Here is a 27,432-nt window from a genome sequence, read left to right as displayed (position 1 = left end):
ATGGCCGTGACCGCCTGCCAGGGCTTGGGGTTCGTGGTTTCACTGCTCGGGATTGCGGGCGTCATCGCCGCCACCTGCATGGATCAGTGGAGCACGCAGGACTTGTACAACAACCCGGTGACAGCGGTGTTCAACTACCAAGGGCTGTGGCGCTCCTGCGTCCGAGAGAGCTCCGGCTTCACCGAGTGCCGCGGCTACTTCACGCTGCTGGGGCTGCCAGGTAAGTGCGGGGCGCCGGCGGGCTGGCGGGGAGATGGGGACGCCGCCTGGGGGGCCACAGGGGGACCGCTGGGGAAAGAGGAGCCGCAGCTACCACCACCAGAGTCAGAACAGGATGCGGGGACCTTAGAGAGAGGAGCCTTCTGAGCTCTCAGGCCTCCTGTTCCCCTCACTGGATGGTGCCCAATTTTTCCCAAGCGGCACATCCTTTAAACAACTCCTATGTGGACAATGGCATTGAGACTCAATTGCACATAGGAACAGGACTCAAGAGACCCAACTTTAGCCCCCTCTTTCCTTTAGCCCCATGATGCCTAGGCCCAGCTTGCAAGGAAGCCTAAGCACATAGCAACAACAGAAAGGGGTGGAGGGAAGAGAGAGAGAGAAAGAACTGAATGCGGTGTTTCTCGGAGCGGTGCTGGATGGGCCCCTTCTCTGTGGCTCTAGGCTCCTGACCTCCAGAAAATATTGGCCACGTGGAATCAGATTCAGGGTGCTCTCTCTGCACAGAGGCCTTCTGTGGCAAGGGATCTCTGCCACGCAGGCGAGGTGTGTGGGCCGTGATGCCCACTTCCCCAGATTGGTATTAACCATACAAGGGTTGTGGGTTTGTTGGCTTAGTAGATGGGTCATTTTAACTTGAAAAAAATTCAAGTCTCAAGAGTAGGTGTTAAAAGTGTAAAAAAAAAAAAAAAAGGAAATGTTAAAAGTGTCTTTCATACATGTAACAGAGTAAGACAGTGAATAAACTTGTCACTTTTATTTTTTAGTTCTTTGTTCCTTCCATAAATATACGTCAAAGTTTTGGGAGGGACACTGATCCAAGATGGGCATTGTAGGGAGCTCCAGAAATAGAAAATGGGGTTTTCCCCTCCAGGAACTTGCCATCTGATTATAGGTCAAGACTTAGAAACACATAGAAAGTAACAAGTAAAGACTTAAGTCACACTTTATACACTCCACACCTACTGCAACCTCAGGATTCTTGGGGTTAGCACCCTCAAAATTATGAAAGTGCACCCCAGGCTGGGTATGACAAGGCGCCAAGTGAGGCCAGAGGGCCAGTGCTGCAGAGATGAGGGGAGTATGGAACCGCTCAGGAAAGGCTCCACCGAGGAGGAAAACCCACAAGGGAGCGTTGAAAGGCAGGTCGGGTTTGGAAAGGGCAGCGACGCAGAAGGAAAAGCAGCACGAGCAAAGGCATGAGGGTGCTACCACCCGAGTCTTACCTGGGGGAAAATCAAAGAGTGACCTTGTCTGGCGGAGAGGGTTTGTGTGAGCACGATCATGGAAGGCAGTGAATGCCCTCTTAGAGAGGTGGGGACTGGCTATAAACAAGAGGACATCAGTCAGATCAGTGGGTGACCAGCTGCAGATTCAGTGGGGTCTCCCTCCACTAGGGACTGGAGCAAAGACGAGTCACCCCCACATCCTTGTATCCTGCTGACCCAGCCTTAGCTCTGAGTCTAACCATCTGTCCTTGACATTCTCCCTCACCTCAAATGCAAAAGCCCAAGATCTCTCCAGAAACTAGGACCTGGGCCCATGCAGAGCTAGAGGCCTTGGTGGAGGGAATCGGCCTGGAGCTGACCTCTTGCCACACAGAGCACCCCCCTGACACTGAGGAGTTCATACGCTCCACAAAGGGAGGATAACCATGGTGGATCACGTATTAGGACTTGAGTAAACAACTGGCTTGCAACATTTTGGGTAACCTCTGCAGACCGGCCTGTGAGTTTCGTGCTATTATTATCACCCTTTTAGAAACAAGGAAAGGAAGTTCGAGTGGCTTGCCCAAGGTCATATACAGATGGAGCCAGGGCTCAGACCCTGTTCTGCCTCCACCTAAGCCCCAGCTGGCTGCCCTAGTATGGAAGCCCGAGACTCTCGGGCTCCAGACATCTCTCCGACCCAAAGCAAAAGCCCCCAGTGTGGAGGGGCCTTCCCTGCCTCACCTCCTGCGGACACCTGGTGCCCAGCCCCACACAGACTTCTCGGGCAGCTCTCCTGGACTAACAACAGCTGTCAACACGCCCGTAGGTGTTTTACAGATGGAGCCAGAGAGGCAGAGCAACTCGCCCAAGCTCCCAGAGCTAAAATTGGGCCAGACCGAAACTGCCTGTTAGGCATTCTCTCAGAACCTTCTAGCACTGTGTGCGTGTGTGTGTGTACGTGCATGTGTGTAAATCCTGTCACTAGATAGTTTAGAGAACTATTTTTTAAAAAGAAATTTCTAGGAACCCCTTTTAAAGGAAAAAAATTCTTGTAGACCCTCAATGTTCACTTAAATTATACTTATTTTGATGCTACTTTAATGTATTCAAGCATAACAATAGATTTAAATTCCTAATGCATGTAAGTCTTATACAAGAACAAAAGGCGCATTTGCAAGTGTAATACAAATAACACTGAAAAACTAATCAATCCAAATTTCAAAATTAGTGTGGTGTTAGGGATAGGGTTCATTTGCATTTGGAGTTTAACAAAGATAGAGCCTCAAGGCCAATTTTGCATTTTAGTTGTTCCAGTGTTTTGACATCAGTATCATTAACAAGGATTCTCTACTTGCACAGGCTTGTTTTACAAAATGGTGTCAGTAAGTTTGAGGTACTCACGTCTCACGCTCAGGCGCAACCCCGTCATTCCTGTGGTAATGAGGTTTCTGTGGCTCGATAGCTCTTTGCAGTGGTCTTGTCCATCTGAAGTAAGGTTGTGTTGAAATGTGACTCTAAGATTATCAACCCAATTATTTCTGGAATTGGGGAGGGAAAGTTCTCTGCCGTAGACTTGTCGCCGCTGATTGTAGTAATGAGGTATGTGCAAAGACAGGACAGTGCACACTTGTGGGTGCAGCTAGTGTGGTGTCGACCCCAAGCCACAGGGGTCCTAGCTTGGAGTGTCAGTATCACAAGGGGGGGGAATTCCCATGACTGCATTTTCTGTTTGAGCAACAACGAACCCTTTGTTCATGTGGCAGTTGAGAATATTAACTGTCTTCTGGTATAAACATGATCATGAACACCAACACAGACATGAACCGTAAGAAGCCAGCCTGAGGGTCTGGAACATACTTGTTTTAATTTCCTTTCCATTGTCACTGAGATGAAAGTACAGAATTTTTAAATTTCCATTGAGAAGCCACACACTCCCCAAAATGCAAGCACAGACTCTCAGGCTCAGAGGGAAGAAGTCAGGCACAACCAAAGAAGTTTCCAGAGAAACTCTAGGCATGGGAGTGGCAGTCAACCTTCCTAGATAAAATCATTTCACTAGGCCCATAACTGGCAGCCAACCTGTCCTGCGCTGATCGGGTTTGGACCAGCGCCCCTCTTGGCAGGACATGGAAGGAAAAGCAAAGGCCTTTGGTCCTCTCCCACACCCAGATATACCAGGAAAATAAATAGCACAGAAATTGTGGCGTTAGAAGGAATCTTTATGTATTCAACAAACATTTGTTGAGCACCTACTATGTTCCAGGCTGTCTCCACCTGGGGAACATAGATATCACAAATCTAGAAAGAGAAAAAGAGTAAACAGACCATCGCAAAGTAAGGTTTGTCAGCCTCAGCATTATTGACATTTTGGGGCCATATAATTCTTTTCTGTGGGGTGCTGTTCTGTGCGTTATAGGACAGTTAGCAGCATCCCTCGCCTCCACCCACGGGATGGGAGTAGCAGCACCCTCTACCCAGCTGTGACGATCAAGCCTCTCCAGACATTGCCCCTGTCCCGGGGTGGGGGGGATCAGACCCAGTAAGAATCACTGCAATAAAGTATAGTAAGCATCTTGTATGGTACGGGGTGCAGACGTGAGGAAAAGAAGGCTTCTTAAAGGAAATGCCAGAAAAGCTGAGTTACTAAGGATGCATATGAGTTGCTCAAGAAGGTAAAGAGTTTTCCAGAAAGAGAGAACATCATCTGGAAAAGACAGTGGCAGGAGAGAGCAGAGTGAGTCAAGAGAAACAAAATAACTTAGTTTTGTTTCGTGTGATATGAGCTGGAGAGGGGGTGATACAGTACAGTGACATGCGTTTAACACTTAGGAATAATAACTTTAAATATTTCGCAAGAATCAAAATGAAAAAGAAGCTTTACTGAGAAAAAGTTAAGTCCTAATTAAGTGGAAATATATGCTACAGGTTCCTAGATAATATTATAAAGATACGAATTTATGAAGATGTGAATTTGTCCCTGATTAATGTATAATAATAAATCCTATATCGATTATTTTTTATTATTATTATTAATTTATTTATTGACATCTTACTATGTGCTAGGTATTTGTTTAGTAAATTAGCATATGTTACTGTGCATAAATTACAAAATTTTACATTTATATAAATTACTTATGCATACTTTAATTTTCACAACAACCCTATGAGGTGAGTAGTAATATTATCTCCATTTTATAGATGAAGAAACTGAAGCACAGAGATTAAAGAATTTGCTTGATGACATTGTAATTGGCTGGGGGAGAACTCCAACCCAGGCAAACTTTCTCCAGAACCTAAGTTACATACCAAGAATTCTCATCAAACTACCAGCAAGAGTTTTCCTTCAGGAACTTGACCAAGTTGTTTATCTATAGAAGAGGCAGATGAAATTAACTTTTAAAAATTTTCTCTCAGAATAAAATAAAAAGAGTGGGCTACCTCCACTGGATATTTAATCACATTCTAAAGCTGGGGTAATTGAGTGTGCTTTGGCCCAAAGATGGACAAAATCCAAAAGTAGACACACGGGTGAATTTCATATAGATAGAGGAGGGCTCACAAAGCAATGGGGGAAGGACAGGTTATTCAATAAGAAATGGCAGAAACTTCAGAAATTATTGATAAGCTTTTTTGAGGGAAAAAAAGAATTATAGTAGCAACCAACATATATACCAAACTAGATTCCAGATTAAGTAATGTAAAAATACATAAAATACTTTTAAATCTTCTAAAATTCTGAAATAATTCTAATATTGTCTTCTTCCTCTAAATAGAAAATAAACTCCTAAGCATAGAATGACGGGACCCTGAGAAACAAACTGAGGGTTTCAGAGGGGAGGGCGTGACCGGGTGATGGGTATTAAGGAGGGGACATGTTGTGATGAGCACTGGGTGTTATACGTAACTAATGACTCACTGAACACTACATCAAACACTAATGATGTACTATCCAGTGGCTAACTGAATATAAAAAAAAGAAAAAAGAAAAAGAAATGGAGGAAACACAAAAGCAAACTTATCTGACTACATCATTCAACAAATATTTATTAAGCACGTACTATGTACCAGATATTATGAAACAATAAATAGAATATGTAAAACCATGAAAAAATTAAAAGAGCAAATAATCAATGAGAAAAGATCTTTTTAGTAATTATAACAGTGCCATATGTTGGCTAATTGAACATAATAAATATATAAACAAATAAATAACAGTATATTAAAATCTTAAACAGGTAATTTATTCAATGAATCAATAGGCAAAGTGCTAAAATTTCAGTAAATAAATGAGAAAGAAGTACAAACTGACAATTCAGGAAAAGGGAAAAAATAGATCTGGATAAGTATTTGTTTTAAAAAAAAAGTTTCATTAGTAATCAAGATGATGCAGACTAAAACAAACGGTCATGTGTAACTTACCAAATTACAAATTAGATAAGGGTGCTGCTGGGATAAAATTCATAGAAAAAAATCTGGTTCTGTATAAAAAAGATTTTTTAAAACTTCACACCCTTTGACATCTGAATTCTACTCTTAGGAATCTATTCTAACTAATCAGAAATGCCGGCAACTAGTTAATGCGAAATGTTCATTATAACATCGTATTTCACACACACACACACACACACACACACACACACACACAACTGGGGGAGGGGTATAATCCAACTGCGTAAGAATAGGTGCTGTTTCGGTGACTAAGAGCACCTCTATGTAATGGAATACTAATCTGCTAGTATTAAATACTAATTTGCTCATACTGCATTAAGTGTTTAATATTACACATATTAAATGATGTTTACAAGGAGCTTGAATCGTCTATGTATGCAATTAAGTTAAAAGAACAAAACAGCAAGTCGTATAATCTCTTAATCATGTGAAAATATATATACAAAGAAAGGATAAAAAGGAAAGAAGCCAAATGTTTTCTCTAGGATTTAAAATGTTAAAAATTTCTCTGCTTCCAAATCTTCTATTACGAGCACCAAAAGATCTATTCTTATCCCTCGTCAGAAATTAGGGATATACGATGTGGTACTATTTTAAAAGAAAGAAATTAACCGAAGTATTAGTGATCTGTCTTGCTAGTATACTCATTCTACTTCCTCTGTATTCCTAGCTATGATATTTTATATTGCTATTTGACCACCATTTTTGCCTAATTACCATAGAAGGCATTCTACATATTAATATTCCTAAAAAGATGTAAGGAGAAGGTGGGAGAAATTTTTTCTCCAATATCAATAATATAATATAAACTGCTGAACATTTATGACCTGAAAAGGCACTACCAGACCATATTTAAACCTGAATATAGGGATGATTTCCCTGAAGAAATCAGCAAAAAATTTTGCTCCATCTTAAAGATTTTTAAACAAAGTTATACCAACCCCATTATCGTTAAACAGAATCAGACCATGAATGATTATTATTACATATTATTATACTCAGACCATGAATTGTTACTATTACTGGAGATACATTTAATGTATTTTAACAAAGCCTCTTGCGTGAACGAGGAAGCCAGATTTTCCTCCGTGGACCCCCATCCACTCTTTGGCAGTGACCCTTAAAACAGTGGTCCACTCATTTTATAGCACAGAAAATCCACCAGGAAGTGACAGATTCCATCTTTTAGATGTTTCAAAATCTATCAGTATTTATTTCACATTTAAAAAGTACAGTATAGACTTACATTTTCTCTCTATTCGTTCAGTATTCTACTAGGTAGCTTTAGTTTATCCTTTAAAATTAACTTTTCCTTCTTTCAAAAAATAAAGTCACGGTCACCATTTCAAACAAGAAAGCAAGCTAATTCATTATTACCTGAATAGCTTTTTTTCCCTGGTCTTGAAATTTTGCATAAAACATTTGCATTGGGGAAGCGGGAGGGAAACTGCCATGAGTGAGACTAGACGACTTGTAATAACCTATTTCTTTTATTTTTTTACATTTTCCACCTACTATTTCAGTGGTATTATAGTCAAGGTATGGGGTGGGTGTTAGACAAATGTCGTAAAATGAACAGCTGGAAACCAAACTCTTTATGAATAAAAACCCTGCGTCTTGGTTGAAACAAGAGCAAAATAGACTCTGTCCACAGAAACAGTGGCAGAATCATTCTTGAACTATTCCAATATTTTCCAGTCTAATTGGTTAATCCCCATCCAGCAGCAGAGACCAGATGCTCTTTTTCTAGTTGCTCCCTCCTCACCTTTTGGACTTGGCCTTGTAACTCAGTTCGGGGAAGAGACACCAACGCTGTTTCACCAAAAGTGATGTAACTCCTGCTTACTCTCCATTTTCAAGTTATCTGGCTCATGATTCACTCGCTACACTGATCACAGAAACTAAAATAAGATAAGCACTTGAGGGGAGTGTGGTATCCATTCAAACTAGGGGGAGACCTTCCATATTTGCTTTCTGTGTTTGCTGGGGAAAAAGGGAATGGAAGCAGTGGCTGGGTGCATTCAAGATAACATTGAAATGTCCAGATGCAAAGGCTGGTTTCCTGGAGAACCTGTACAGGTTAGAGATTGGTATATTGGGTGTGTTCCAAGCTTGGAAGTCCAGAGTTGGGAAGCTATAATTTAAAATGGTTCTCAGGGGCGCCTGGGTGGCTCAGTCGTTAAGCGTCTGCCTTCAGCTCAGGGCGTGATCCCAGGGTCCTGGGATCGAGCCCCACATCGGCCTCCTCTGCTGGGAGCCTGCTTCTTCCTCTCCCACTCCCCCTGCTTGTGTTCCCTCTCTCACTGGCTGTCTCTCTCTCTGTCGGGTGAATAAATAAAATCTTTAAAAAATAAAAAAATAAAATGGTTCTCGGGGCACCTGGGTGGCTCAGTGTTAAGTGTCCAACTCTTGATTTCAGCTCAGGTCTTGATCTCAGGATTGAGTTCAAGCCCCATGTTGGGCTCCATGATGGGCGTGGAGCCAACTTAAAAATAAATAAATAAATTAATTAATTAATTTTTAAAAGATGGTTCTGAATTCAGAGGCCAGACATACATGAACCCCAGGAAGTGGCAGGTCAATCAATTCTCTTACAAAATCAAACTGGATAGGAAAATGCAATGGCTAATTTCTGGCCAGGTCTCTCTTTTTCGTGATTAATAATTCCTCATATTTTGACCAGTTGTAGTGAAACTTTTCTGCAAAATATGGAAGGCAGTGTGTGAGATCTGAAAGGGCGCTGAAGTAGTCTACTTTAGTATGCAGATGAAGAAACTGTGACCTGCAGGAGCTGAGCAGTTTGCCTGACATCATCTAGCATACCGCATGTTGGTGACAGTGTCAGGAGCAGGTCCCGGGGCTCTCAGTAACCAGATCCCGGGCTTGGGCCCAGCCAGCCCTGAGTCCTTCTCTGGCCTTTCTAGAACTTTCTGTGTCTGCCATATGGTCTCCATGTGGTTTTCCTGGTGTGAGTGAAAGGGTGACATGCAGGTCAGCAGGATGTCTCGCTTCTTCTCGTCCTATTTCCAATACCTGTAAAACAAAAGCAGATCTCTAGGATTTGCCTTCCTGTTCTCAAAAGCGGGGACACCTTGCCTGCGCCTGCCACTCCACATGGAAATAGAGAAAGAGCACCAGACCGGAAGTGGGGACTGGAGCTCCACCGCTGCTGACTTTAATGCACCTGTGATTCGGGGCACTTGGGCAAGTTCCTTAATCTATTCATACCTCACTTGCCTCCAAATATGTGGCTGTGGGATAATAATACCTACTCTACCCATTTCTTTAAGAGCAAAATGGAAAGATGTACATGAAATGTAGTCTACGCGTTGTGAGGAGAAAATGTGGAAGTCTGGTTTAAGACGCAGACTCCTGGGGCCTTTGTTTTAGATGAGGTCAGCCAAAGTGGTTCCCTGTGATGAGCAGAGCCTAAAGGAAAAGCTGGTGGGGGTGCTGCACTCCTCAGCTTTCTCCGCAGGTGATGGCCGGCGAGCTCCGGGGCGAGCCAGAGCCAGGGACCGGGAGAGGCTGGCATAACCTTTGGGCGGCGTGTCCATTCGGAGCGCTCTGCTCTCCAACCAGCTGGGCCTGCGCAGCTCGGCAGGACAAGTGCCTCTTGGGGCCGCTGCCCTAACAAATGAAAAAATAATGCCCTTGAACCAAGAGTGAAACTGAACTATCTAAGGAAAACACCGTGAGCAAACACCACGAGCTGAGGGGAACCGTCTGATTAGGGCAGCCGGGCCCAGGAGCGGAGCCCGCCCACCCACCGCCCGCACAGAAGCAAGCGCAGCTCCCGAGCCGGCGATCGCAGGGCCGCGGGCTAAGGCCATGTCCACCACCACGTGCCAAGTGGTGGGCTTCCTCCTGTCCCTCCTGGGCCTGGCGGGCTGCATCGTCGCCACGGGCATGGACATGTGGAGCACCCAGGACCTGTACGACAACCCCGTCACCTCCGTGTTCCAGTACGAGGGGCTCTGGCGGAGCTGCGTGCGGCAGAGCTCAGGGTTCACCGAGTGCCGGCCCTACTTCACCATCCTGGGCCTTCCAGGTAGGCCGGGCAGGGCCGGACCGAGCGCGTGAGGGCCCGGGAGGGGCTGGCCCGCGCTCCCCGCAGCGCCGGGGACCGAGCGGCGCTCCCCACCTCTGGGTGTGACCCTGGCAGCGTTGGCTCGGAATAAAAGGTGGGAAGAAGAGAAGTTGGCCCCGTGACAAAGAGGGCTATAGTCATGCGGGAGAAAATCAGAGAATTCATACTCGAATCGAAGGAAGTGCGGGTCCTGAAGAAAAAGGGATGTATTGTTAAGGCGCGCATGCTCTCTGCTCGGGATACTAGAATAGACTCATGTTCCTCAAAGGAGAAAATCGTGTGTATGTATGTGCATGTGACCAGCTCTTGCCTGGACATACGTGGGAGTAAGGAAGTAGGATGATGAATATTTTCTTCTAGCCAAAAACGTTTATTGAGAGCTCATTTCATTTTCAATTCAATTCAATTTTTCATTGAAAAGTTGGAGTCTCTGTAAGCGCCAGAAAATATACAGTGCCATTCAATTCTAAATATCTTTTCTTGCTTTGTGTTGAGAAGTTCTAGTATGCACTCCTAAAAAACAATGTATGCCAGAATTATAAAGTTATAATTGTAATAACCTCACAATAAAAATATAATTATGAATGTGACATCTTTTCACCCTGAAGATGAGGTACGTTAAACCCCTGCTTTGAATACAGATTATTATTTCAAACATGCACATAGGATCTTCGCATTCTAGAAACTCTGGGAGCTACTTCTATTTAAAGAAAGAGGGTGGGGAAAAAGAAATTAAAAGGCCAGTCTAATCAGTGGCTCCAAGGAGTGGCCAAGATACAAGTTTGGTGAGGAAGGGAGTAGTGTTAGGTCTGCCGCTCTGAAACAAGCACCCGTGAGCAGGTAGGGGGAAATAAGTCTGCAGGACACTGGTAAGAGCCTGGGCAGCGCTTGAAATTGAATTATGAAAAGCAGTTCAACTAATAGATCTTCATTTTTGGAAAGAGGTAGAAGATGGGTGAGAAAGTAGAATCAGGGTAATTGATGCCTTTTTGGAAGCCGTTTATATTGCAGGCCTGGCAGGGTCACTGACTGAGACCTGCTTCGGGGAACAAGACAGGTAGGACCTGGCCGCAGGGAAGACAGCCGTGGGGGAGGGACTGTGCTCTGGTCAGAAGGCGGAAGGTGCAAACGTGGATTGTTGAGCTCCTAGTGCACCTCATTTTAACTATTCAGTGAAGGAAAAGGATTGACCTCATACTCAAAACTAAGGGATGACATCCCAAGACTTCATGCCCAATAACCTCTGCCCAGGGCACCACCACACATTGCCAATCTCTCACTCCTTCCGTTTCTTTCCACACGCGGGGCCCCACACCAACCTCTCTGGTCATCCTTGCTGATCAGCCCCTGTCCTTCTTGCCTCTTTCATTTCTTCTCCTCGCTTAGGCTTATATTCTCTTCTCCTAGAAGATCTCATGATTCTGATCATTTTCAAATTCTGTCTCTCCCTGGGTCACTGACAACCAAATTAAAAGAATAAATTTTACTACCGCCTCTCACTCTTAGTCTTTCTCAGTCTGCTTTCCATCCTTCCTCTCTTTAGAGTATTTACTCCTTTGACTATGGCAGATGGTCGGGTAGAACCTTCCAATCACCAGCTTCCAGTTCCCAATTCTCATCTCCCTAGATATTTTAAAACCCAAACCTTCCCATGGTTTCCCCATTCACAGCTTAATTAGCTGAAGACATGACAGGCTGACACCCATGCCCTCCTATACCCCTCACCTTGCCTGACTTATCTCTTACTATTCCTCTGCCCCCAGGCTGACTCTTAATTTCGGCTCAGGTCATGATCTCAGGGTCCTGAGATCGAGAGCCCACCTTTGGGTTCCATGCTGGGTATGGAGCCTGCTTAAGAGTCTCTCTCTCTCCCTGCTTCTCCCCCCTCCTACGCATGCACTCTCTTTCTCTCAAAAAAATAAATAAATAAATAAATAAAATAAAATAAAATAAAATAAAATAAAATAAAATAAAATATTTGGCTGAGTAAAGTAAGGGATGGGCAGGAAGATTGCCAGAAGGAAAAGGCTAAAAGACACTCCGAAAACTAGAGGCTAAAATATAAGAAGATGGAGCAGCCAGAGAGGAGTCCAGTGGGTGGCTGGTGGACATTTGTGGGGCTCCTGAGAAAGCAGAAAGGGGTAATGTTAACCACCCAGGACCTAGCACCTAGAGGGGACCTGGCCATCAGGAAAACTGCTGAAAACACTTTCTTGGGCATGATGAGGGGCATAGGGAAGAAAGACTTGAAGCAGAGGACCTGGGAAATGGAAGGTTGCTGAGAGTTTAATTTTGACCTAGAACTCAGGGAAGTACCACCCTCTAGCAGAGAAGTAAGCTTTAAACTACTTTATGCTTTTAAAGGATAAAAGCATGGGGCAGATACCATTGTAATACTTCAGTTAACGATCATAATATCACTGCCAATTATTCAATTCTTCCTAAGGATAAGCTCTTTTCTTGCAAAATCTCACATAACCCTTCATTCATCTGATAAAAATATATCACATTTAGTTGGAACTTACAGCCATAGAATAATTGAATTCCATTCAACTAGCTGTACTACGTAACCTCCAGATCGTTAGTGACGTAAGTGGTGGTAGTAGCAGGAATGTTTACCTGTATGTGACCAGCTCTGTATAATGACTAGCCCAAGATTCCGTCTCATTGTATTTCAAACAGTTAATGCAGCATGTAGTTCTCCAAGGACATTGCCCAGAAATAAAAACAGCTACCGTTGATTGGACTGCACGTAGACCCTCCAGTTTAATCTTCACAGCAATAGGCTCAGATAGGGAGACAAAGGAAGGTGCCCAACTCCCATGGACGGAGATGGCAGAAGTGGAAAATGAACATGAGGCCACACAGCTTCAGGTCTGCGTCTTTCCCTTGCCCGTGGTCACGCTCTGTTTCTGCACTCCCGCTGGAAGGGGCCACCTTTAGAATTGACGAGGTTGGTCTTGAGTGCAGTAAGAGTAGACGGTACACAAGCACCTTGACCCTTCTATGGCCATATCATCACACTGCACTATTAGGAGTATCAGGTTTAAAGAGCGGATGACTTGTGTGTGTCTTTCCCTTTCCCCGACCCTGGAGACGGTGGGAGGAGGGAGGGCAGTCAGTTAGCAGGGTGGAGAGGAGGCAAAGACCTGGGAAAGAAAGACCATGTCCTGGTCCCATGATGACATCATGGTCAAGCAATGTTTTCTTTTTTATTTTTTTAAGATGTATTTATTTATTTATTTGAGAGAGAGAGAGAGAGAGAGAGCAGGGGGAGGGGCAGAGGGAGAGGGAGAGAGAGAATCCCAAGCAGACTTCCCACTGAGCACAGGGCCCGACATGGGTCCCACAACCCCAAGATCATGACCTGAGTCGAAATCAAGAGCCAGTCGCTCAACTGACTGAGCCATCCAGGTGCCCCAAGTAGTTTTTTCTAACGTGTTTGCAAATATTTGGATTGAATTTGGTGCCGTGGCAGGGCCCTATGGTTAGAGGCAGGTGAGTTGGGATGAAGAGCATAGCTTGGCCAGCTACATGTCTTGACCTTGCTTTCCCCATCTGTGAAGTGCCTCACAATAAGGCATCTGTATGGAAGTGCTCTGCAACCCGTGTACAAGATCTGGCTCTTGGCGTCAATAAATCATTGCCGCCCTGTCTATACCACCCAGAGCTCTCAAACAGGATGTTTGATCTTCCAGGGTTTTTTTCTTCTCCAAAATCAAACATCTTTTATGAATCCAAATACCCAAAGTAAAGATTATTTAAGGTCCTCTTTTTCTCCTTTCCATCCGCCGTTCCATCTGTGCTCTGGGCACATCACTGAATTTCCAGCCCCTTTGCAGGCATGGAGAGTCTTATTTTTTCTTTTTTCAAACAACTGGCTACATTTGCCCCTTTCTACTGCAATGTGAGAAAAACAACAGCTACCGGAAATCTAGGGAGTTTCCCATCAACGTGTCAATCATATTTACATCGGAATGCGGGGTTTTCACAAAATCACATTTAACCCAGAAAACAATTCTACAACACCTAAAGCAAAAATCCGTAAAGGAAAAATATGGACCTGCTTTTCAGCACCGTTTCTAAAGGAGCCACCTGGTTTATTTCTCCTTACTATTGGCTGACTGTTTCACATTAAGTCCAGTGTTCGTGATCCTGTGAAACCAGCTCGTTGTTCCCCATCGTCTGGTGGAAGAAACTGGCCCTAAGAGGGAGAGTGGTTGTAAGTTAGTTATAAACTTGAAATCTGGGGGAGCCTCTTGGTTTTTTGCTCAAGCTGCTTTCCCTTTCTTCCCAAAAGAAACATATTTTAGCCCACACATGCTTTTTTAAATACGTGGACAAACAACTAAACGTGTACACACTAACGTGTGTCTGAAGGAGGTCCCGCAGAGAACTAAGCGCGCATCCACCGGGCTGGAGAGAAGCTGTGCCTGAGGCGTGAACGGAGGCTGCCTGCCGGATGCAGACCCAGGAATCCGAACGCCTCCCCAGCTTGGGATTGTGGAGGCTGCTGCTGGGGGACCAGGGGCAGCCACGCACAAAGTATCACGCTCTAGCATGGGCCAGTCAGTGGTGGGCACCATTTCTTGTTGGGGACGCAGTGGTCAGAGTCACCTAGGTGGACCCCACCTGAGCATTGAAAAGGAAGGGCAGTGAAGGCGGACGCCACCCCCACAGCCTCACCCCTCCCCTGCCCCCCTCCTCATTGCCAGCCAGATCTCGAGTCCATTTTTCCTGATCTCCCCCCCCACCCCCAATCTCAGTCGAGGCCTTCTTCTTCCTACTCTTGTCAAATCTTCTTCCCCTCTGGCCCCTCATAGTCCCTCATGCATGGCTTTCTCAACTGTATTTTATCACCACGTGAGAGGACCAGGTTTATGCAGTTAGTACCAGCCATAGCCATGTGGGGCTGAAGAGAGAGAACTTCTTTTCTCTTTTCTGATATTTGCCGAGCCTGGCTTAGTTCTGTGCTGGCGTCAAGTAGCATCCGGTGCTCACAACCTCTCTGTGTAAGAGATAGCTCTATCCCACTCCAGGGTTGAGGAAACTTGGCTTCGGTGAGGTTAAAAGATTTGCCTAACGACACCTACCTGGCATCACATTGTTCTCTAGGATTTCATGAGATACAAAGGACTTCCGTATTGGTTCCCTGAGATCTCAGGAGAACTCTAGGCCCTCCCACCTTGTTCTGAAGGACCTTTTCTCGGAAGTCTGGCCTCAGACTTCCCTCCTCTGGGCTCCCCTCCTTTGGACTCCTCCATCAGCCCTCCCTGCCTCCAATCTGAAGCCTGAGGTGTGGGTCCTCTCTAACCGCCACTAACAAAAGCCCCGGCTCAGGCCTTTGTCTCCTAAGCCCCATCCCCACACCCGAGCTAGCTCAGGGATGTCAGCCATTGGGAACTCTCTCTTCTCAGTTCACCACTCTGAGCACCTCCTCCTGAACCCTCTGAAGGGCTGTTTTCCCGGATTATTCCTTGAAATTTTACGTTATTGAACAATTAAATTAAAATCTCTAGGGGTGGAGGCAAAACATTAACATTTCTTTAAAAGTTCCCCCAAGAGATGTCAAGGTACAACCAGGGTTGGGAACCACACCCAAAGGCACCTTGCCTGTCAGTCCATAGCTGGTTTGGGGGACTTAGATATTTTGCAACAGGGAGGGAACACCGAGTTCCCATTTTTTGTGTTTGCTTCTGTCAGCCCTGAATCCTGCCCACCCTTCAAGCCCGATAATGCCTCATTGTTCATTGGAAAGAATGCTGTAGTCACACCTTTGGTGCAGGGAATCAGTCTATAGAGCCGTTGACTCACCTGTTATCAGCTGATAAGCCTATATGCCTCTTGCTTGGAATAGCAAATAAGAGACGGAGTGGCTAAAAGAGAAACCTACCTCCTTTCGGAGCAGTTTCTCTGGTTACCCATCTATGAAGGATTAGAACCCCAGATGGTAGAATCTTCCAGCTGGAAAGGAAGTTGAGGTCACCCCCATGCATCTCCATGGTCATTACTAGACATAGAGGATTTCTAGCCGTGAGTGGTGGAGAACATTTCCTCCCACTTCCTGGAACCTGCCCCCATCACAGCTCCTACTCTCAGAAGAACCCCTCAAGGAATCTCCAAAGCAAGGAAGACCTTGGTCCATCCATCCAGGCCCAGGGTTGGGACTCGGACAGTGGTCCCACATGATATAAAACAATGTTGTGTCTTTTCCAACCACAGGCTAAAAGAAAGGGGTAGGGGTAAGCTAGAAACAGATTCTAAGAAGTAGAAAGGTACTCAGGGTGAAGGTGGACTGTTGGTTCAAAGCAGGTGCCAGCAGTCATCAGAAACCCAGAGATCAAAAGAGAGTAGGAAAGAAACGAGACATTGTCATGCAAACCTGACCCAGCAGAGGCAAGAGGGCCTCTGAGAGCCTGAGGCAAAGGCTGACCAGGACAGGCTGGCCGGGGCTCCATACCCAACAGCTCCCAGGGCACAGCAGCAGCAACTCTCCACAGGAGGCAAGTCCACAGGCCTTTCACCTCCCACTTGCCAGTCTCACTGCCCTTCTAATCCAGCAATGTCAAGCAAGACCATGTGCCTCAGCCACAGCCCCCTGGTGATATGTTTTCAGGAACAAACATTAAAACTACTCAGTCAAAAGAGTCGATGACTCCACCCTCACCAAGAGTCTGGGAGAAATGTAATGTTTTTGTAGAATGAGGAAGGGACATCCTTTATCTTGCCTCATTAATATTGTTTATTTGGTTTTTGTTTGGTTGGTTGGTTGTTGATTGGTTTTTGGTTGTTTTAACCAGATGCCTTGCCAGGTGGTTCTCAAAAGGATAAATAATTTTGTTCTCTGAATAGCTTAAGGCTTAAAATGTCAGAATGAGAGCAGTATATAAAACCTCCAACAGGTTTCTGGGTGAATTTGAAGCTCACAAGAGGCCCATGGGGACAAGATGAAGGGACAGTCAGGTCCCTTCCTCTTCCCATATGTCCAGTTTTCTGGTAGTAACATACATATTCGTATAGCCTGGAGGATATTTCCTCAAGTCTGGGGCTGCCGCCCGAATGTCCTCTCCATAGCTGTCCTGAACCAGGCTTGTAGTGTAATTGTACGTGTTAAAGAGAGCTAGAACCACGTCATGAGCAACCATGAGAAAGTGGGTCTATTATTACTTAGCCAAGGTACTCCCAAAGTGAAAAGAAATTTGAGGTTCAGGATTTCCAGTAAAAATATGATCTTCTCAGGTCATAAACTGCTTGAAGGCAGTGATTATTTTTCATGAAACTTTATACCTCCTACGGCATCTGACAAAGGGTTTTGTAGAGAATTTGAGCTTTAAAATACTCGATATATTCCCGGATGAGTTGTATGGTTATGTATGACTATGGGCATATACCAACATGTGCTGGATGCAAACACAAAAATGTAAATGAATACACAAGTAGATGACACAAGCGTGCATTTGTCAATAGAGGAAGGAACAGGGTGTTTGTTCCCCGTCTCTTGCAGGGCCAGCAAAGCATTGAGCAAGGCGTTAGAGAACACAGGTAACACTCTAGAGCCCTCCTGTATTAGGAGTGGATCCAAGGGCCACTCCAAGGCCCTCCTGAGTTCTCTTTGCCGTACTGGGGTCGCTGTGGCTCTGGCATGAGAACTCAGCTGTAATCTCAAGATGCCAAAGTTAATCAGTTCAGTTCTCCCAGGAAAGAATGGCCAGATCCTGCAGGATTGACTCACACCATAAACCAACGTATTTACCCTGCTAATATAGTTGCCAGTAGGACTAAGACTGATGATGGCTGCGTGTAGAACTCTCTTCTCAGCAGAGAAGCAAAGCTAACATCAGAAGTTTATTCAGGGAAAAGAGAATCAGAATCAAGTGGCATAGAACTAGATGGCTGGATACCATCATCTCCACACGGGGAGACACCTGGTGAGAAGGTTGCCCGGGCCTCCATTCTTCTTGAATGCAGAAGGCTCTTGAGTGAGTTCTGCGTGATCTCTCTCTTTTTTCACTAGACTGCATCGACTGCCGATTCTTCTTCCATCATGACCAGCCACTCTGTGATACACACCTTAGAGTGAATAAGCTGGCAGCTCCAGTGATATCGGCCATATTTGAGACGGAAATCTTCCTGAAGAGATTAAACAGAAATTCCTCCCAGGAAATTCCTTGTCTTAAGAGTCACATTTAGAAAGAATCTCCTGGGACAGCTTATTCCCTGAGATGATTTTTAGAGAGTATTTCCTTATACATTTTCAGGATCCATTTTAGAGGATGATATTTCATAGCCGAGTCTCCAAGTCTGAAGGATACATACTCGTAGGTGCTTACGGATCCCCTCACCTTGATGGCAGCCTGCTTTTCCAGCATTAGGTACCTCAAGGTGATGTACTGTGATGGGGAAAGTAACCATTTTGAGATAGTTCTGGGTTTCACCCCCGGCTCTTGCCTGTCCCTTGATATGTGTCCTTGGGCAAGTTCTTAACCTCTGACTCTCAGTTTCTCCAACTATAAAATGGAGGTAATCGTATCATCTACCTTGCAAGGTTTTTGTTTTGTTTTGTTTTGTTTTGTTTTTTTACTGTGGATTAAATTTTTTAATGTCTGAAAACACTAATAGCTTTCAATCAAAAAGTAGCAATTGGCTATGATAACTAAGGTAGGACAGAGCTTTCTGCTTTGCTTCACACAATTTTTCAGTTCTGCTCTACCAGAAATACTCATACTCGGGGCCTTTCCCTCTGGAGAACATCAAGGATTCATTTGTCTTTCTTTTGTAAAATCCGTTATGCTTGTAGTGGGCCTGTTTAATGACTGTCTTTCCCCACTTTGGCATAAGATCCATGAGTGCAGAGACCATGTCTGACCTATTAATTAAATTAATTAATTAATTAAATCCCTGTGCCTCGTCATAGGGGTTCAGAAAAAAGAAAAAAAAACAACTGTTGAGAGGAGTTACTGCATATTAAGGACACACTAGACACCACCGTGGATATATCTGGAAGGGAGGTCACTGCTGCAGAGTCCCAGCAGGACCTACAGTTTCCATTGCTTCCTGAGAAGGGGACTGCTGATAACTAGCTGTGTTGAAAGGCCTGTGATTGATATAGCAGTCTTTCTGTATACACCCCAAACCTGCAGCTCACCCTGACTGTAGTAGTCCCTTTGGAAAGAGACAAAAATACAGTACCCTTGGTATATCACCTAGTGACCTTGCTCATTGCATGCTATCAATGAATATTGGGTTTTTCTAAAGTGGACACAGAAATATGAAGCTTTGAGCCCATATGAGAAGACCAGAGGAGAAAAATGTTTGGGTTAGAAGTCAAAGCCACACAGTTTCACTGTAAACTCTATCAGTAATTTCTCATGTCACCTTGGTCAAGCTGTTTCCTCTACAAAGACCTCAGATTATCAAGCTTTAAAATGAGGAAATGAAATAGCTAAATTCTGTTGCTGTCCCGGCTCCACAGTGTTCTCATTCTACAGACAACTGTGTGCTGTCCTTCAGCAATCGGAGGACTGTATGTGGTGGTTTTGCATTTTTCACAATTGCACATCCCCTGGTGATGACAAAGTTCACAGTTTATGGACTTGCTATTTCTCAGGAATTTGGTGCTGGTTGATTGTGGTTGCTTTATTTTATTGAACCAAAGCCTAATCAATCATGTGGAGGTGGCCTTATCTGTCAGCTTGTCCCATGTCCTACAGCCATGCTGCAGGCAGTGCGAGCCCTGATGATTGTGGGCATCGTCCTGGGTGCCATCAGCCTCCTGGTGTCCATCTTTGCCCTGAAGTGCATCCGCATTGGCAGCATGGAGGACTCCGCCAAAGCCAACATGACACTGACCTCTGGGATCATGTTCATCATCTCAGGTAAACAAGGAGCTGAGGTTCCCTCTTTCAAACATGCTTCTGGGACAGTCAAAGCAAAATCATTCTGGCAGAAGAAACATGGCTTCTCCCTAATGAGCATGGTTTGAACATGGATCAGAGCTTGACACACTGGGATTCAAGATCTGAGATTAGGACCCAATTATGCTTTACAGAATTATCATGAGTGTTAAGGTCCCCCTTCATTGCCACCCCACTTTATTAGAAGAGAGTCTCAATCCTAAGGTAGTGATGTGACTCAGTCCCTAAAGGCATTATTTTGGTAGGACTCTAGAAAAATGATTTTAAGGGAAGAGCACTTGACATCATCAAAGTACCAGGCCCAAAATATTTATATATATTTATATTATTAATCCCTTGTCCCAAGATGCACGGAAAATCTCTTTCTGCACACTTATAAATCCTTCCACAATTAGAGAGATAAGAGAGTCTAAGCACCGAACATAATGTCTAGCACATAGTAGGAATTCAATGATCAATGCTTGGATTAGCCATTCTGTTATAGGAATGGAATATTCTACAGCCTGCTCATCTAAACTCATTTAAGCACACATTGCCTCAGAAATATCGTGATCCCTTTAAAGCTGACTCTGGTGCTTTCTCGTTCTTGGCCCACAGGTCTCTGTGCAATCGTTGGTGTATCTGTATTTGCCAACATGCTGGTTACTAACTTCTGGATGTCTACAGCTAACATGTACACCGGCATGGGCGGGATGGTGCAGACCGTTCAGACCAGGTAACCTCCTAATGTAGTCTTAGTATTCTAAGGTGAATATTGTTGTAAAAAAACCTATTAAACACATATGCCTAATGTGACTGTCAGCGCCTGAAATAGCAACAATTTATCAGAGGCAACCATGCCATATCGTAAATCAACAATGATCTGTAAATTCATAAACTTCATTTCAGTGAAATATCCTTGGTGCTATGACTTGAGGCTGAGCTGACATTTGCATTGAAATACAGCGACAGTTCACAGTATTTATCTAACACGCTTACACAGGCCCCATTGTGGTGGCAATGAAACAGGCACTATTAGCCCAGGCATGTAAATGAGCCTCAACCCGCACCTCCAGGCCATGACGGGAACCTGGCTAGCGACAGGTGCAAGCTTGAGGAGAATTGAGCAAGGTGCAGTACAGGTGAGAAGAGTAATGTGATGTGTCTTGCTCTCATTCACACGTGCATTCATCCTGCAACTCCATGGAGCACCTGCTGTGGGCAGGAACTGTGCCGAGTGCTGGGGATAAGACAGGGTCCCCGTCCTCATGGAGCTTATGGTCTAGCTGAGGGAGATGAACCCCTACGATCATCTGGTGTCTAAAGGAGGGTAGAACTTTTAAATGATGGAAGAGCGATTCTGACACCCGTATTCATTTACCCACTTCAAAGGGATGTATTTCAAAGCAAGAAGCAGCAACAAATTCTTGAGGAAGAAGGATCTGGTTCTGAGAGAATGATGTAAATATTATATCTAAGTGACCCATCATCCCTGGAGTCGATACACTTGGTATTTCTCCCGCCACGCCATCGTGGGATACACACAGGGTGTGAGGATACTATGAATCCATTACTCTCTGGCTCCCTGGAGCTCCAGCCCCCTTCCGTGTTCCTGCTTTGTTTCAAGAATGAGAAGGAAATGATGCCCATATGCTCCCCCCATTCTCCTCTGTGAGCTTCCTCTGGTCTCTTGGTTACAAGGGCAACTTAGAAGTATGCTGACCAACTCATTTTGGTTTTCCTGGGACTTTACCAGTTTTAGCACTGAAAGTCCCACATCCTGGGAAATTCTTCCTTCATGGGCAAAGCAGGATGGTTGGTCAGCCTACTTAGAGGAGCCCACCTTATCTGGAGTATCTGGGTGCCTAGAGTCACTGCCTCTGCCCCGAGGAGTCACCCACCCAACTGGCACCCAGACTAATGCCATCCATCATTCTCCCACACCATCTCCCTAGAGCCTGCCCCGTCCCTTGGGCAGCCAACTTCAGTCCTGAGGTCAAGACTATAGGATTCTGAGAGGGCTCCTGAATGCCTTCCTCCATGGATGGGCAGCACTTTTTCCCTTCTTTCTGTCTTCTCATCCTGTCTACCCAGAAATCACACAGGACAGCACAGCTTCCAAGAAAGATCTTGGCAGTCAGTTGAAGGCGCTTTCTGGTACCCCATTTGGCTTTCTGGTATCCCCTCCACTGCTGTTGCTGCTTTGAGTGTACCGGGGCTACAAACTGTCTGCCTTCCTGCTATACATAGCAGCTTGTGAGGGGTTTTGTATCAGCCTAAACATTCCATTTTATAATCTGAATTAATCACCAACTTTTAAAAACTAGAAGTGTCGTAGGTTGGGTTACTCAGAAACAGATCCTGAGACACAGATCCCAAGGCACCTTGTGCGAGGGATGTTTTAAGGAAGGGGAGACTGGGTAGGGGCAGGGCATCCAGGACAGAGAAGAGGCTAATTGCAATGAAGTCTGGGACTCAACCCAATTCCGGGGAGCTGTGAGCATGAAGCACACCTCAGAGCTGTCTTGACTCCAAACTTTCACACTTCAGGACCAGCACACTTCAGCCTCTGGGCATGTAGGCAAAATGGCACCAACGCGTGTACCAAAGCTAGAGCTCAGGGGGACGCGTGGGGGCCGGCGGGCAAAGGCAAAGACCACAGGAGCTGAAGAAGCAATGGTTAAATGAACGTACGGGACCTGGGCAGAGCACACACACACACGCACACACACGCACGCACACACACACACGCACAATCTGTTTTCCCAGCTTCTTGTCAAAGAAAGGAAGGAAGGAAGGAAGGAAGGAAGGAGAAGAAGAAGAAGAAGAAGAAGAAGAAGAAGAAGAAGAAGAAGAAGAAGAAGAAAAAGAAAGAAAGAAAGAAAGAAAGAAAGAAAGAAAGAAAGAAAGAAAGAAAGAAAACGTCCGATCCGACAGTACTGCACCCTCATTCTCTATGGCAACAATCTCTGCAGCTGAGACAGATGCCCTCTTAGCAAGGACTCACCCCCTCCAGTTTATCAAATGTCCAACTCTGAGGCCATTTATCATTATGCTTGTGGGGCTTTTTCCCCATATAACGAGGTGAGAAAGGGAAATATTTTCTTATACCCAGCCTGCTTCACTCATTTAAATTCCATAGCTGTCCCAGTTAGGTATTTAAGTTTGCTAACCTTGACCAAGAGGATCTAAGTTAAAGGAGGACCTCATTCCCCATGCGCAGCAGGTGGTATTTGCTTCATGATTAACGGTGAGGGCTTTGGAGGCAGAGGGATCTGCATTGGAATTCCAGCAACTCCTTCCCGGGTCTTCGGAAAAGTTACTTAGCCTCTCTGAGCCTCAGTCTCCTCATCTATAAAATGGGAATGATAAATCCTGCTAAATGGGACTGATGGAAGAATTAAATAAAATTATGACAAAAGTGCCCATCACAGTATCAGTAAGGGCTCAATAACTGGTAGCAATTGTTGTCATCATTAACGTTATGTAGTCACTCAACCATCTCTAGGGGTATCAAGGACAGGGGTTCTGTCTGTGCCAGGACAGAGGGACCAGGGCTGCCCCCAGGAGATTCACCCAGAGGCTGAGAAGGAGCCCGAGGAAGAGGTCAGCTGTTAAACCCCTAGCCACAATGGGGAAAACCAAGAGGGTGGGATGGGGTTTTTCATTCCAAGCCAACAGCCCTCAAACCAAATGTCTGTCTTTCCCTAGTCCAAAGGAAATAAAAATACCCTACAGATAAATTTTCTCCCAGAACTTTTTCAAGCCCTGAGCTCAGTCAACCAGCTTTGCCCTTTACATTACACTTGGTCATCGGGCTCATATTGCTTACTCTGATCCTGCTAAAATGTGTGTACCTTTTAAGCACGTCTAAAGTATCTTCATTTCTTAGGTTGCAGAGGTCTGCACACATATTTCTGTCTTCCAACTACTGGCATAATGTTCTTCAGTTGTGATTTTTAAACCTACCAGTGATTCATGGTGTTCCACAAACAGCCCCATGCTCCTTGATGAGCCCAGGCAGAAAACCTCCACAGGCAGGTGTCCACTGTGCTGAGCTCCCCTTTCCTGCAGGGCTCTTGGAGTTAAAGGGAAAGTTACCGACTAACACTGAAATACCCACTGACGTCCTAACAGTTTTTGGTCACGGTCTCTACCACCCACAAAGGTCCATTTGGGATCAGCATTATTTTATTCTCAGGACACTTTGTTCTCAGAAATCCTGCTCAGAGGTAACGAGTCCCTTGGAGGCATCCCTCATAGGGAAAAGGATACCAGTTTTGGAGTCAAAAGACCACAGGTTCAAGTTCCATTGTGGGCTGGAACAGAAGCACCGGGAAAGTGGAGTCTGTGTCTGTCTTGTTCACCCCTGTGTCCCAGTGCCAGGGCAGTGTCAGGCACGTAGTAGGAGCTCAATAAACACTTATTGAACAGATGTGTAAACAATGAATGAAAGAATGAATGGTCACTTCACATTAGTTCTTTCTGAAGATAACATTCCTACCTGCATGGACAGCTACCAGGGTACCTGAATTAGGTAAGATGAGAGCTTATTGGCCCACAGGGAGAACGCAAGGGACCAAAATTCCTTCAGAAATAATAACTTCAGACTGATTCCACGTCTCTCAAATTCCTCTTGCCAAACCTTTAAGACACTTCCCAATGCCAACAGGGAGGGAGGTGGATTTCCAGAGATGTTTCTCTGAGATTAGAGACTTATGATTAATTCCATGCCTGAGTGATGCTAGGGGCCCGAGAATCCCACTGCTCTTTTGCTGACGAGCTTCAGTCCCAATTCTGTTCTCTAGGGCACCTCATTCAGCTGGCCGAGACCCAAAGGGCTATGTGTTCAGCGGCATGGGCGGGGATGGGTATGGAACCCAAAAGAGCAGACAGAGAGGATGGGCGTGGCCAAGTGCAGTGGAGCGTTGAGTCGCCCACATTCATCCCTCATTTCCCCCCAGGTACACCTTTGGTTCGGCTCTGTTCGTGGGCTGGGTCGCCGGCGGCCTCACACTAATTGGGGGTGTGATGATGTGCATCGCCTGCAGGGGCCTGGCGCCCGAGGAAACCAAGTGAGTCTCCCCATCCCAGTGCAATCAGACATTTAATCGGAGTCCATTTTAAAGTATAATTTGCAGCCAGAACGATCAGCCTAGGTTTATGGAAGAACTTATTAACTAAAGGATCCTGATGGGGCGCCTGAGTGGCACAGTCGTTAAGCATCTGCCTTCGGCTCAGGGCGTGATCCCAGCGTTCTGGGATCGAGCCCCACATCGGGCTCCTCTGCTGGGAGCCTGCTTCTTCCTCTCCCACTCCCCCTGCTTGTGTTCCCTCTCTCGCTGGCTGTCTCTCTCTCTGTCAAATAAATAAATAAAATCTTAAAAAAAAAAAAAAAACTAAAGGATCCTGAACCTTCTCTTTTATGGGGAACCTAAAGAACAGAATAGGAACATTTCAGATGAGCAGATTTAGGAATGATCCTGTTTGAGAGAAAAAACTATCGTCCTAGGTTCCCTCTGACTTCAGGAATCTGTAACTCAGTGGTTCTCAGCTGAAAGCAATTCCGCCCACCAGGGGCTATTTGGCAACAGCTGGAGACTCTTGACTGTTGCAGCTTTGGGGTGGGGTGGGGTGGGGGGGATAGTGGGATCTAGTGGGTGGGGTCCAGGGGTGCTGCTAAACCTTCCGCGATGCACAGGAGAGGCCCTCGTGACAACGAGGCATCTGTTCCAAATTGCCAGAGTCCTGCGGCAGAGAAACCCCACTGTACCGCCTACATGGACCTGGAGCTGGGGGACCTGGATCCCGGGCCGGGGCTACTGCTAACTAGTCCTGTGACTTCCAGCAAGTCATTTGCTTTCTCTGGGCCTCCGTTAGCTCATCCATAAACTGAGCAGATTAGAGGAGACAGGCTCTGTGTGTGCCTTCCAGCTCACAAATTCTGTGATTATTTTTCTGGCATAACCATATTCCCCTGGACATTGGTTCTGGTTCAGCTTCATTTTAACTGATTAACAGAGGGAGCTCACTAGTCACAAATGACCGGCTCTGATACAAGGCAAGAACCTCTGCTCCAGTGCGGAGGCAGAAAATCCAGGGTCTCGAAGCCGGGGGCGATCAACCTTCTCGGTTTGTCCAGGACTGAGGGTTTCCTGGGATGCTGGACTTTCAGTGCTAAAACTGAGACATCCCAGGGTAAACGGAGTGGGTTGCCCTCTTACCAAGTACACCTGTAGTCATGGAACTTTTCTTTTTTCTCTCAGCTACAAAGCTGTGTCTTACCATGCCTCGGGCCACAACGTCGCCTACAAGCCCGGAGGCTTCAAGGCCAGCACCGGCTTTGGGCCCAACAGCAAAAACAAGAAGATATATGATGGGGGTGCCCGCACAGAGGACGAGGTACAGTCTCATCCTTCCAAGTACGACTACGTGTAGCGCTCTAAGACGCTCCGGCATGGGCACAAGAGCCCCCCGGTTAGAGCTCACCTGAAAAACAAGGAAATTTTACCTTGACTCCTGATTGCTTTTGACTCACAGTTGGAAGTTAGAAAAACCTTGATTTCACCCGTGAGGAGGCCAGATGGTCTGGGCCACATGTCTCTATGTCTCTAATGTTCCATCACAAAAACAGCTGAGTTATCAGATATGAATTAGAGGCTACAGTTCAGTTTCCAATCCTCTATTTCTTCGTTGTTTAATTTAACCTTCCTAATCTGATGATAGAATGTGGTTTGAATTCCTATCAGACAATAGCCCATCGATGATCTATTTCCCAACTCGTCCCCCAGAACAATTCTGCAAGGAAAAAAGGAGAGTCCATCAAAAGACATCATTTCCTGCTATTTGATTTCAACCTCCCCCGCCAACTTGGCTACTAATAAACACTGATTGAAGAAGAGGTGTTGGGGAAAGATATTTGTAATGTCTCCAGCTCATTATCTGAGTTTTCTTACACTGTGATCTTGACATTACCTGGACCAAAGCGCTTTCAGTTTAAGGAAAGCTTTCTGCTTTTGTTGGCATCTGCTAATTCCAGCAAGAGCCCCCCATGGGTCTCCTGGGCTCCCCACTGCAGGTCCTCTTTCTGTCACAGGCCAGAAAGTGTCCCTAGAAGAATGAGAAAAGGATATTTGTGGGTAATCTGAATATATATAGTATTCTCCATATAGTTAGAATAAATAATATGTTAGTGAAATGATACACTGTCTCTGAATTAGCCTCACCCTTGCACATGAATAGAAGAAAATGAAAAAATAATTACTTTGATATTGTCTATATCGACTTTGTAAAATCACATGTAAATTTGAATCCCATGAAATGCTCACTGATCCTAATTGTTTCCCTTTGAGCTCTCTGGGACTATGACCACACAGGACAGATAGAGTGTAACCCTGTAAAAACCAAATGATGAAACCGAGGGAGTGAGTTGAAACCAGTTCTTTCAAAAGACAACAGCAACAACAAAGTGGTGAGCCTGGATGTAATGTTACGACAGGTGACGCCTGTGCACGTTTGCATGGCTAGAGGTCGCTGTCAGTTGACAGGAGCGCTTACTAGGCGCTGT

The 27,432-nt window shown here is 45.4% G+C and overlaps 1 protein-coding gene across 2 annotated transcripts; it reads left to right on the top strand.

Annotated features, from left to right (window-relative positions):
* On the top strand, positions 1–26,303 carry CLDN18 (claudin 18). Of its 2 annotated transcripts, none has more exons than XM_008708140.1 (5): positions 1–220; positions 19,683–19,847; positions 20,484–20,601; positions 24,830–24,940; positions 26,132–26,303. In XM_008708140.1, exons 1-5 carry the CDS (start codon positions 1–3, stop codon positions 26,301–26,303), a joined length of 786 nt encoding a protein of 261 aa, XP_008706362.1. The 2 variants fall into 2 exon arrangements, with proteins under 2 accessions (XP_008706362.1, XP_040492520.1); XM_040636586.1 differs by lacking the exon at positions 1–220 and adding an exon at positions 9,194–9,933.
* The last annotated feature ends 1,129 nt before the right edge of the window (positions 26,304–27,432 follow it).

This window comes from Ursus maritimus, unplaced genomic scaffold (assembly GCF_017311325.1).
Source record: "Ursus maritimus isolate PB19 unplaced genomic scaffold, ASM1731132v1 scaffold_20, whole genome shotgun sequence".
Lineage (NCBI taxonomy): Eukaryota > Metazoa > Chordata > Mammalia > Carnivora > Ursidae > Ursus > Ursus maritimus.
The sequence above is the reverse complement of the archived record's forward strand: the minus strand, read 5'-3'. Positions and strand labels throughout refer to the sequence as shown.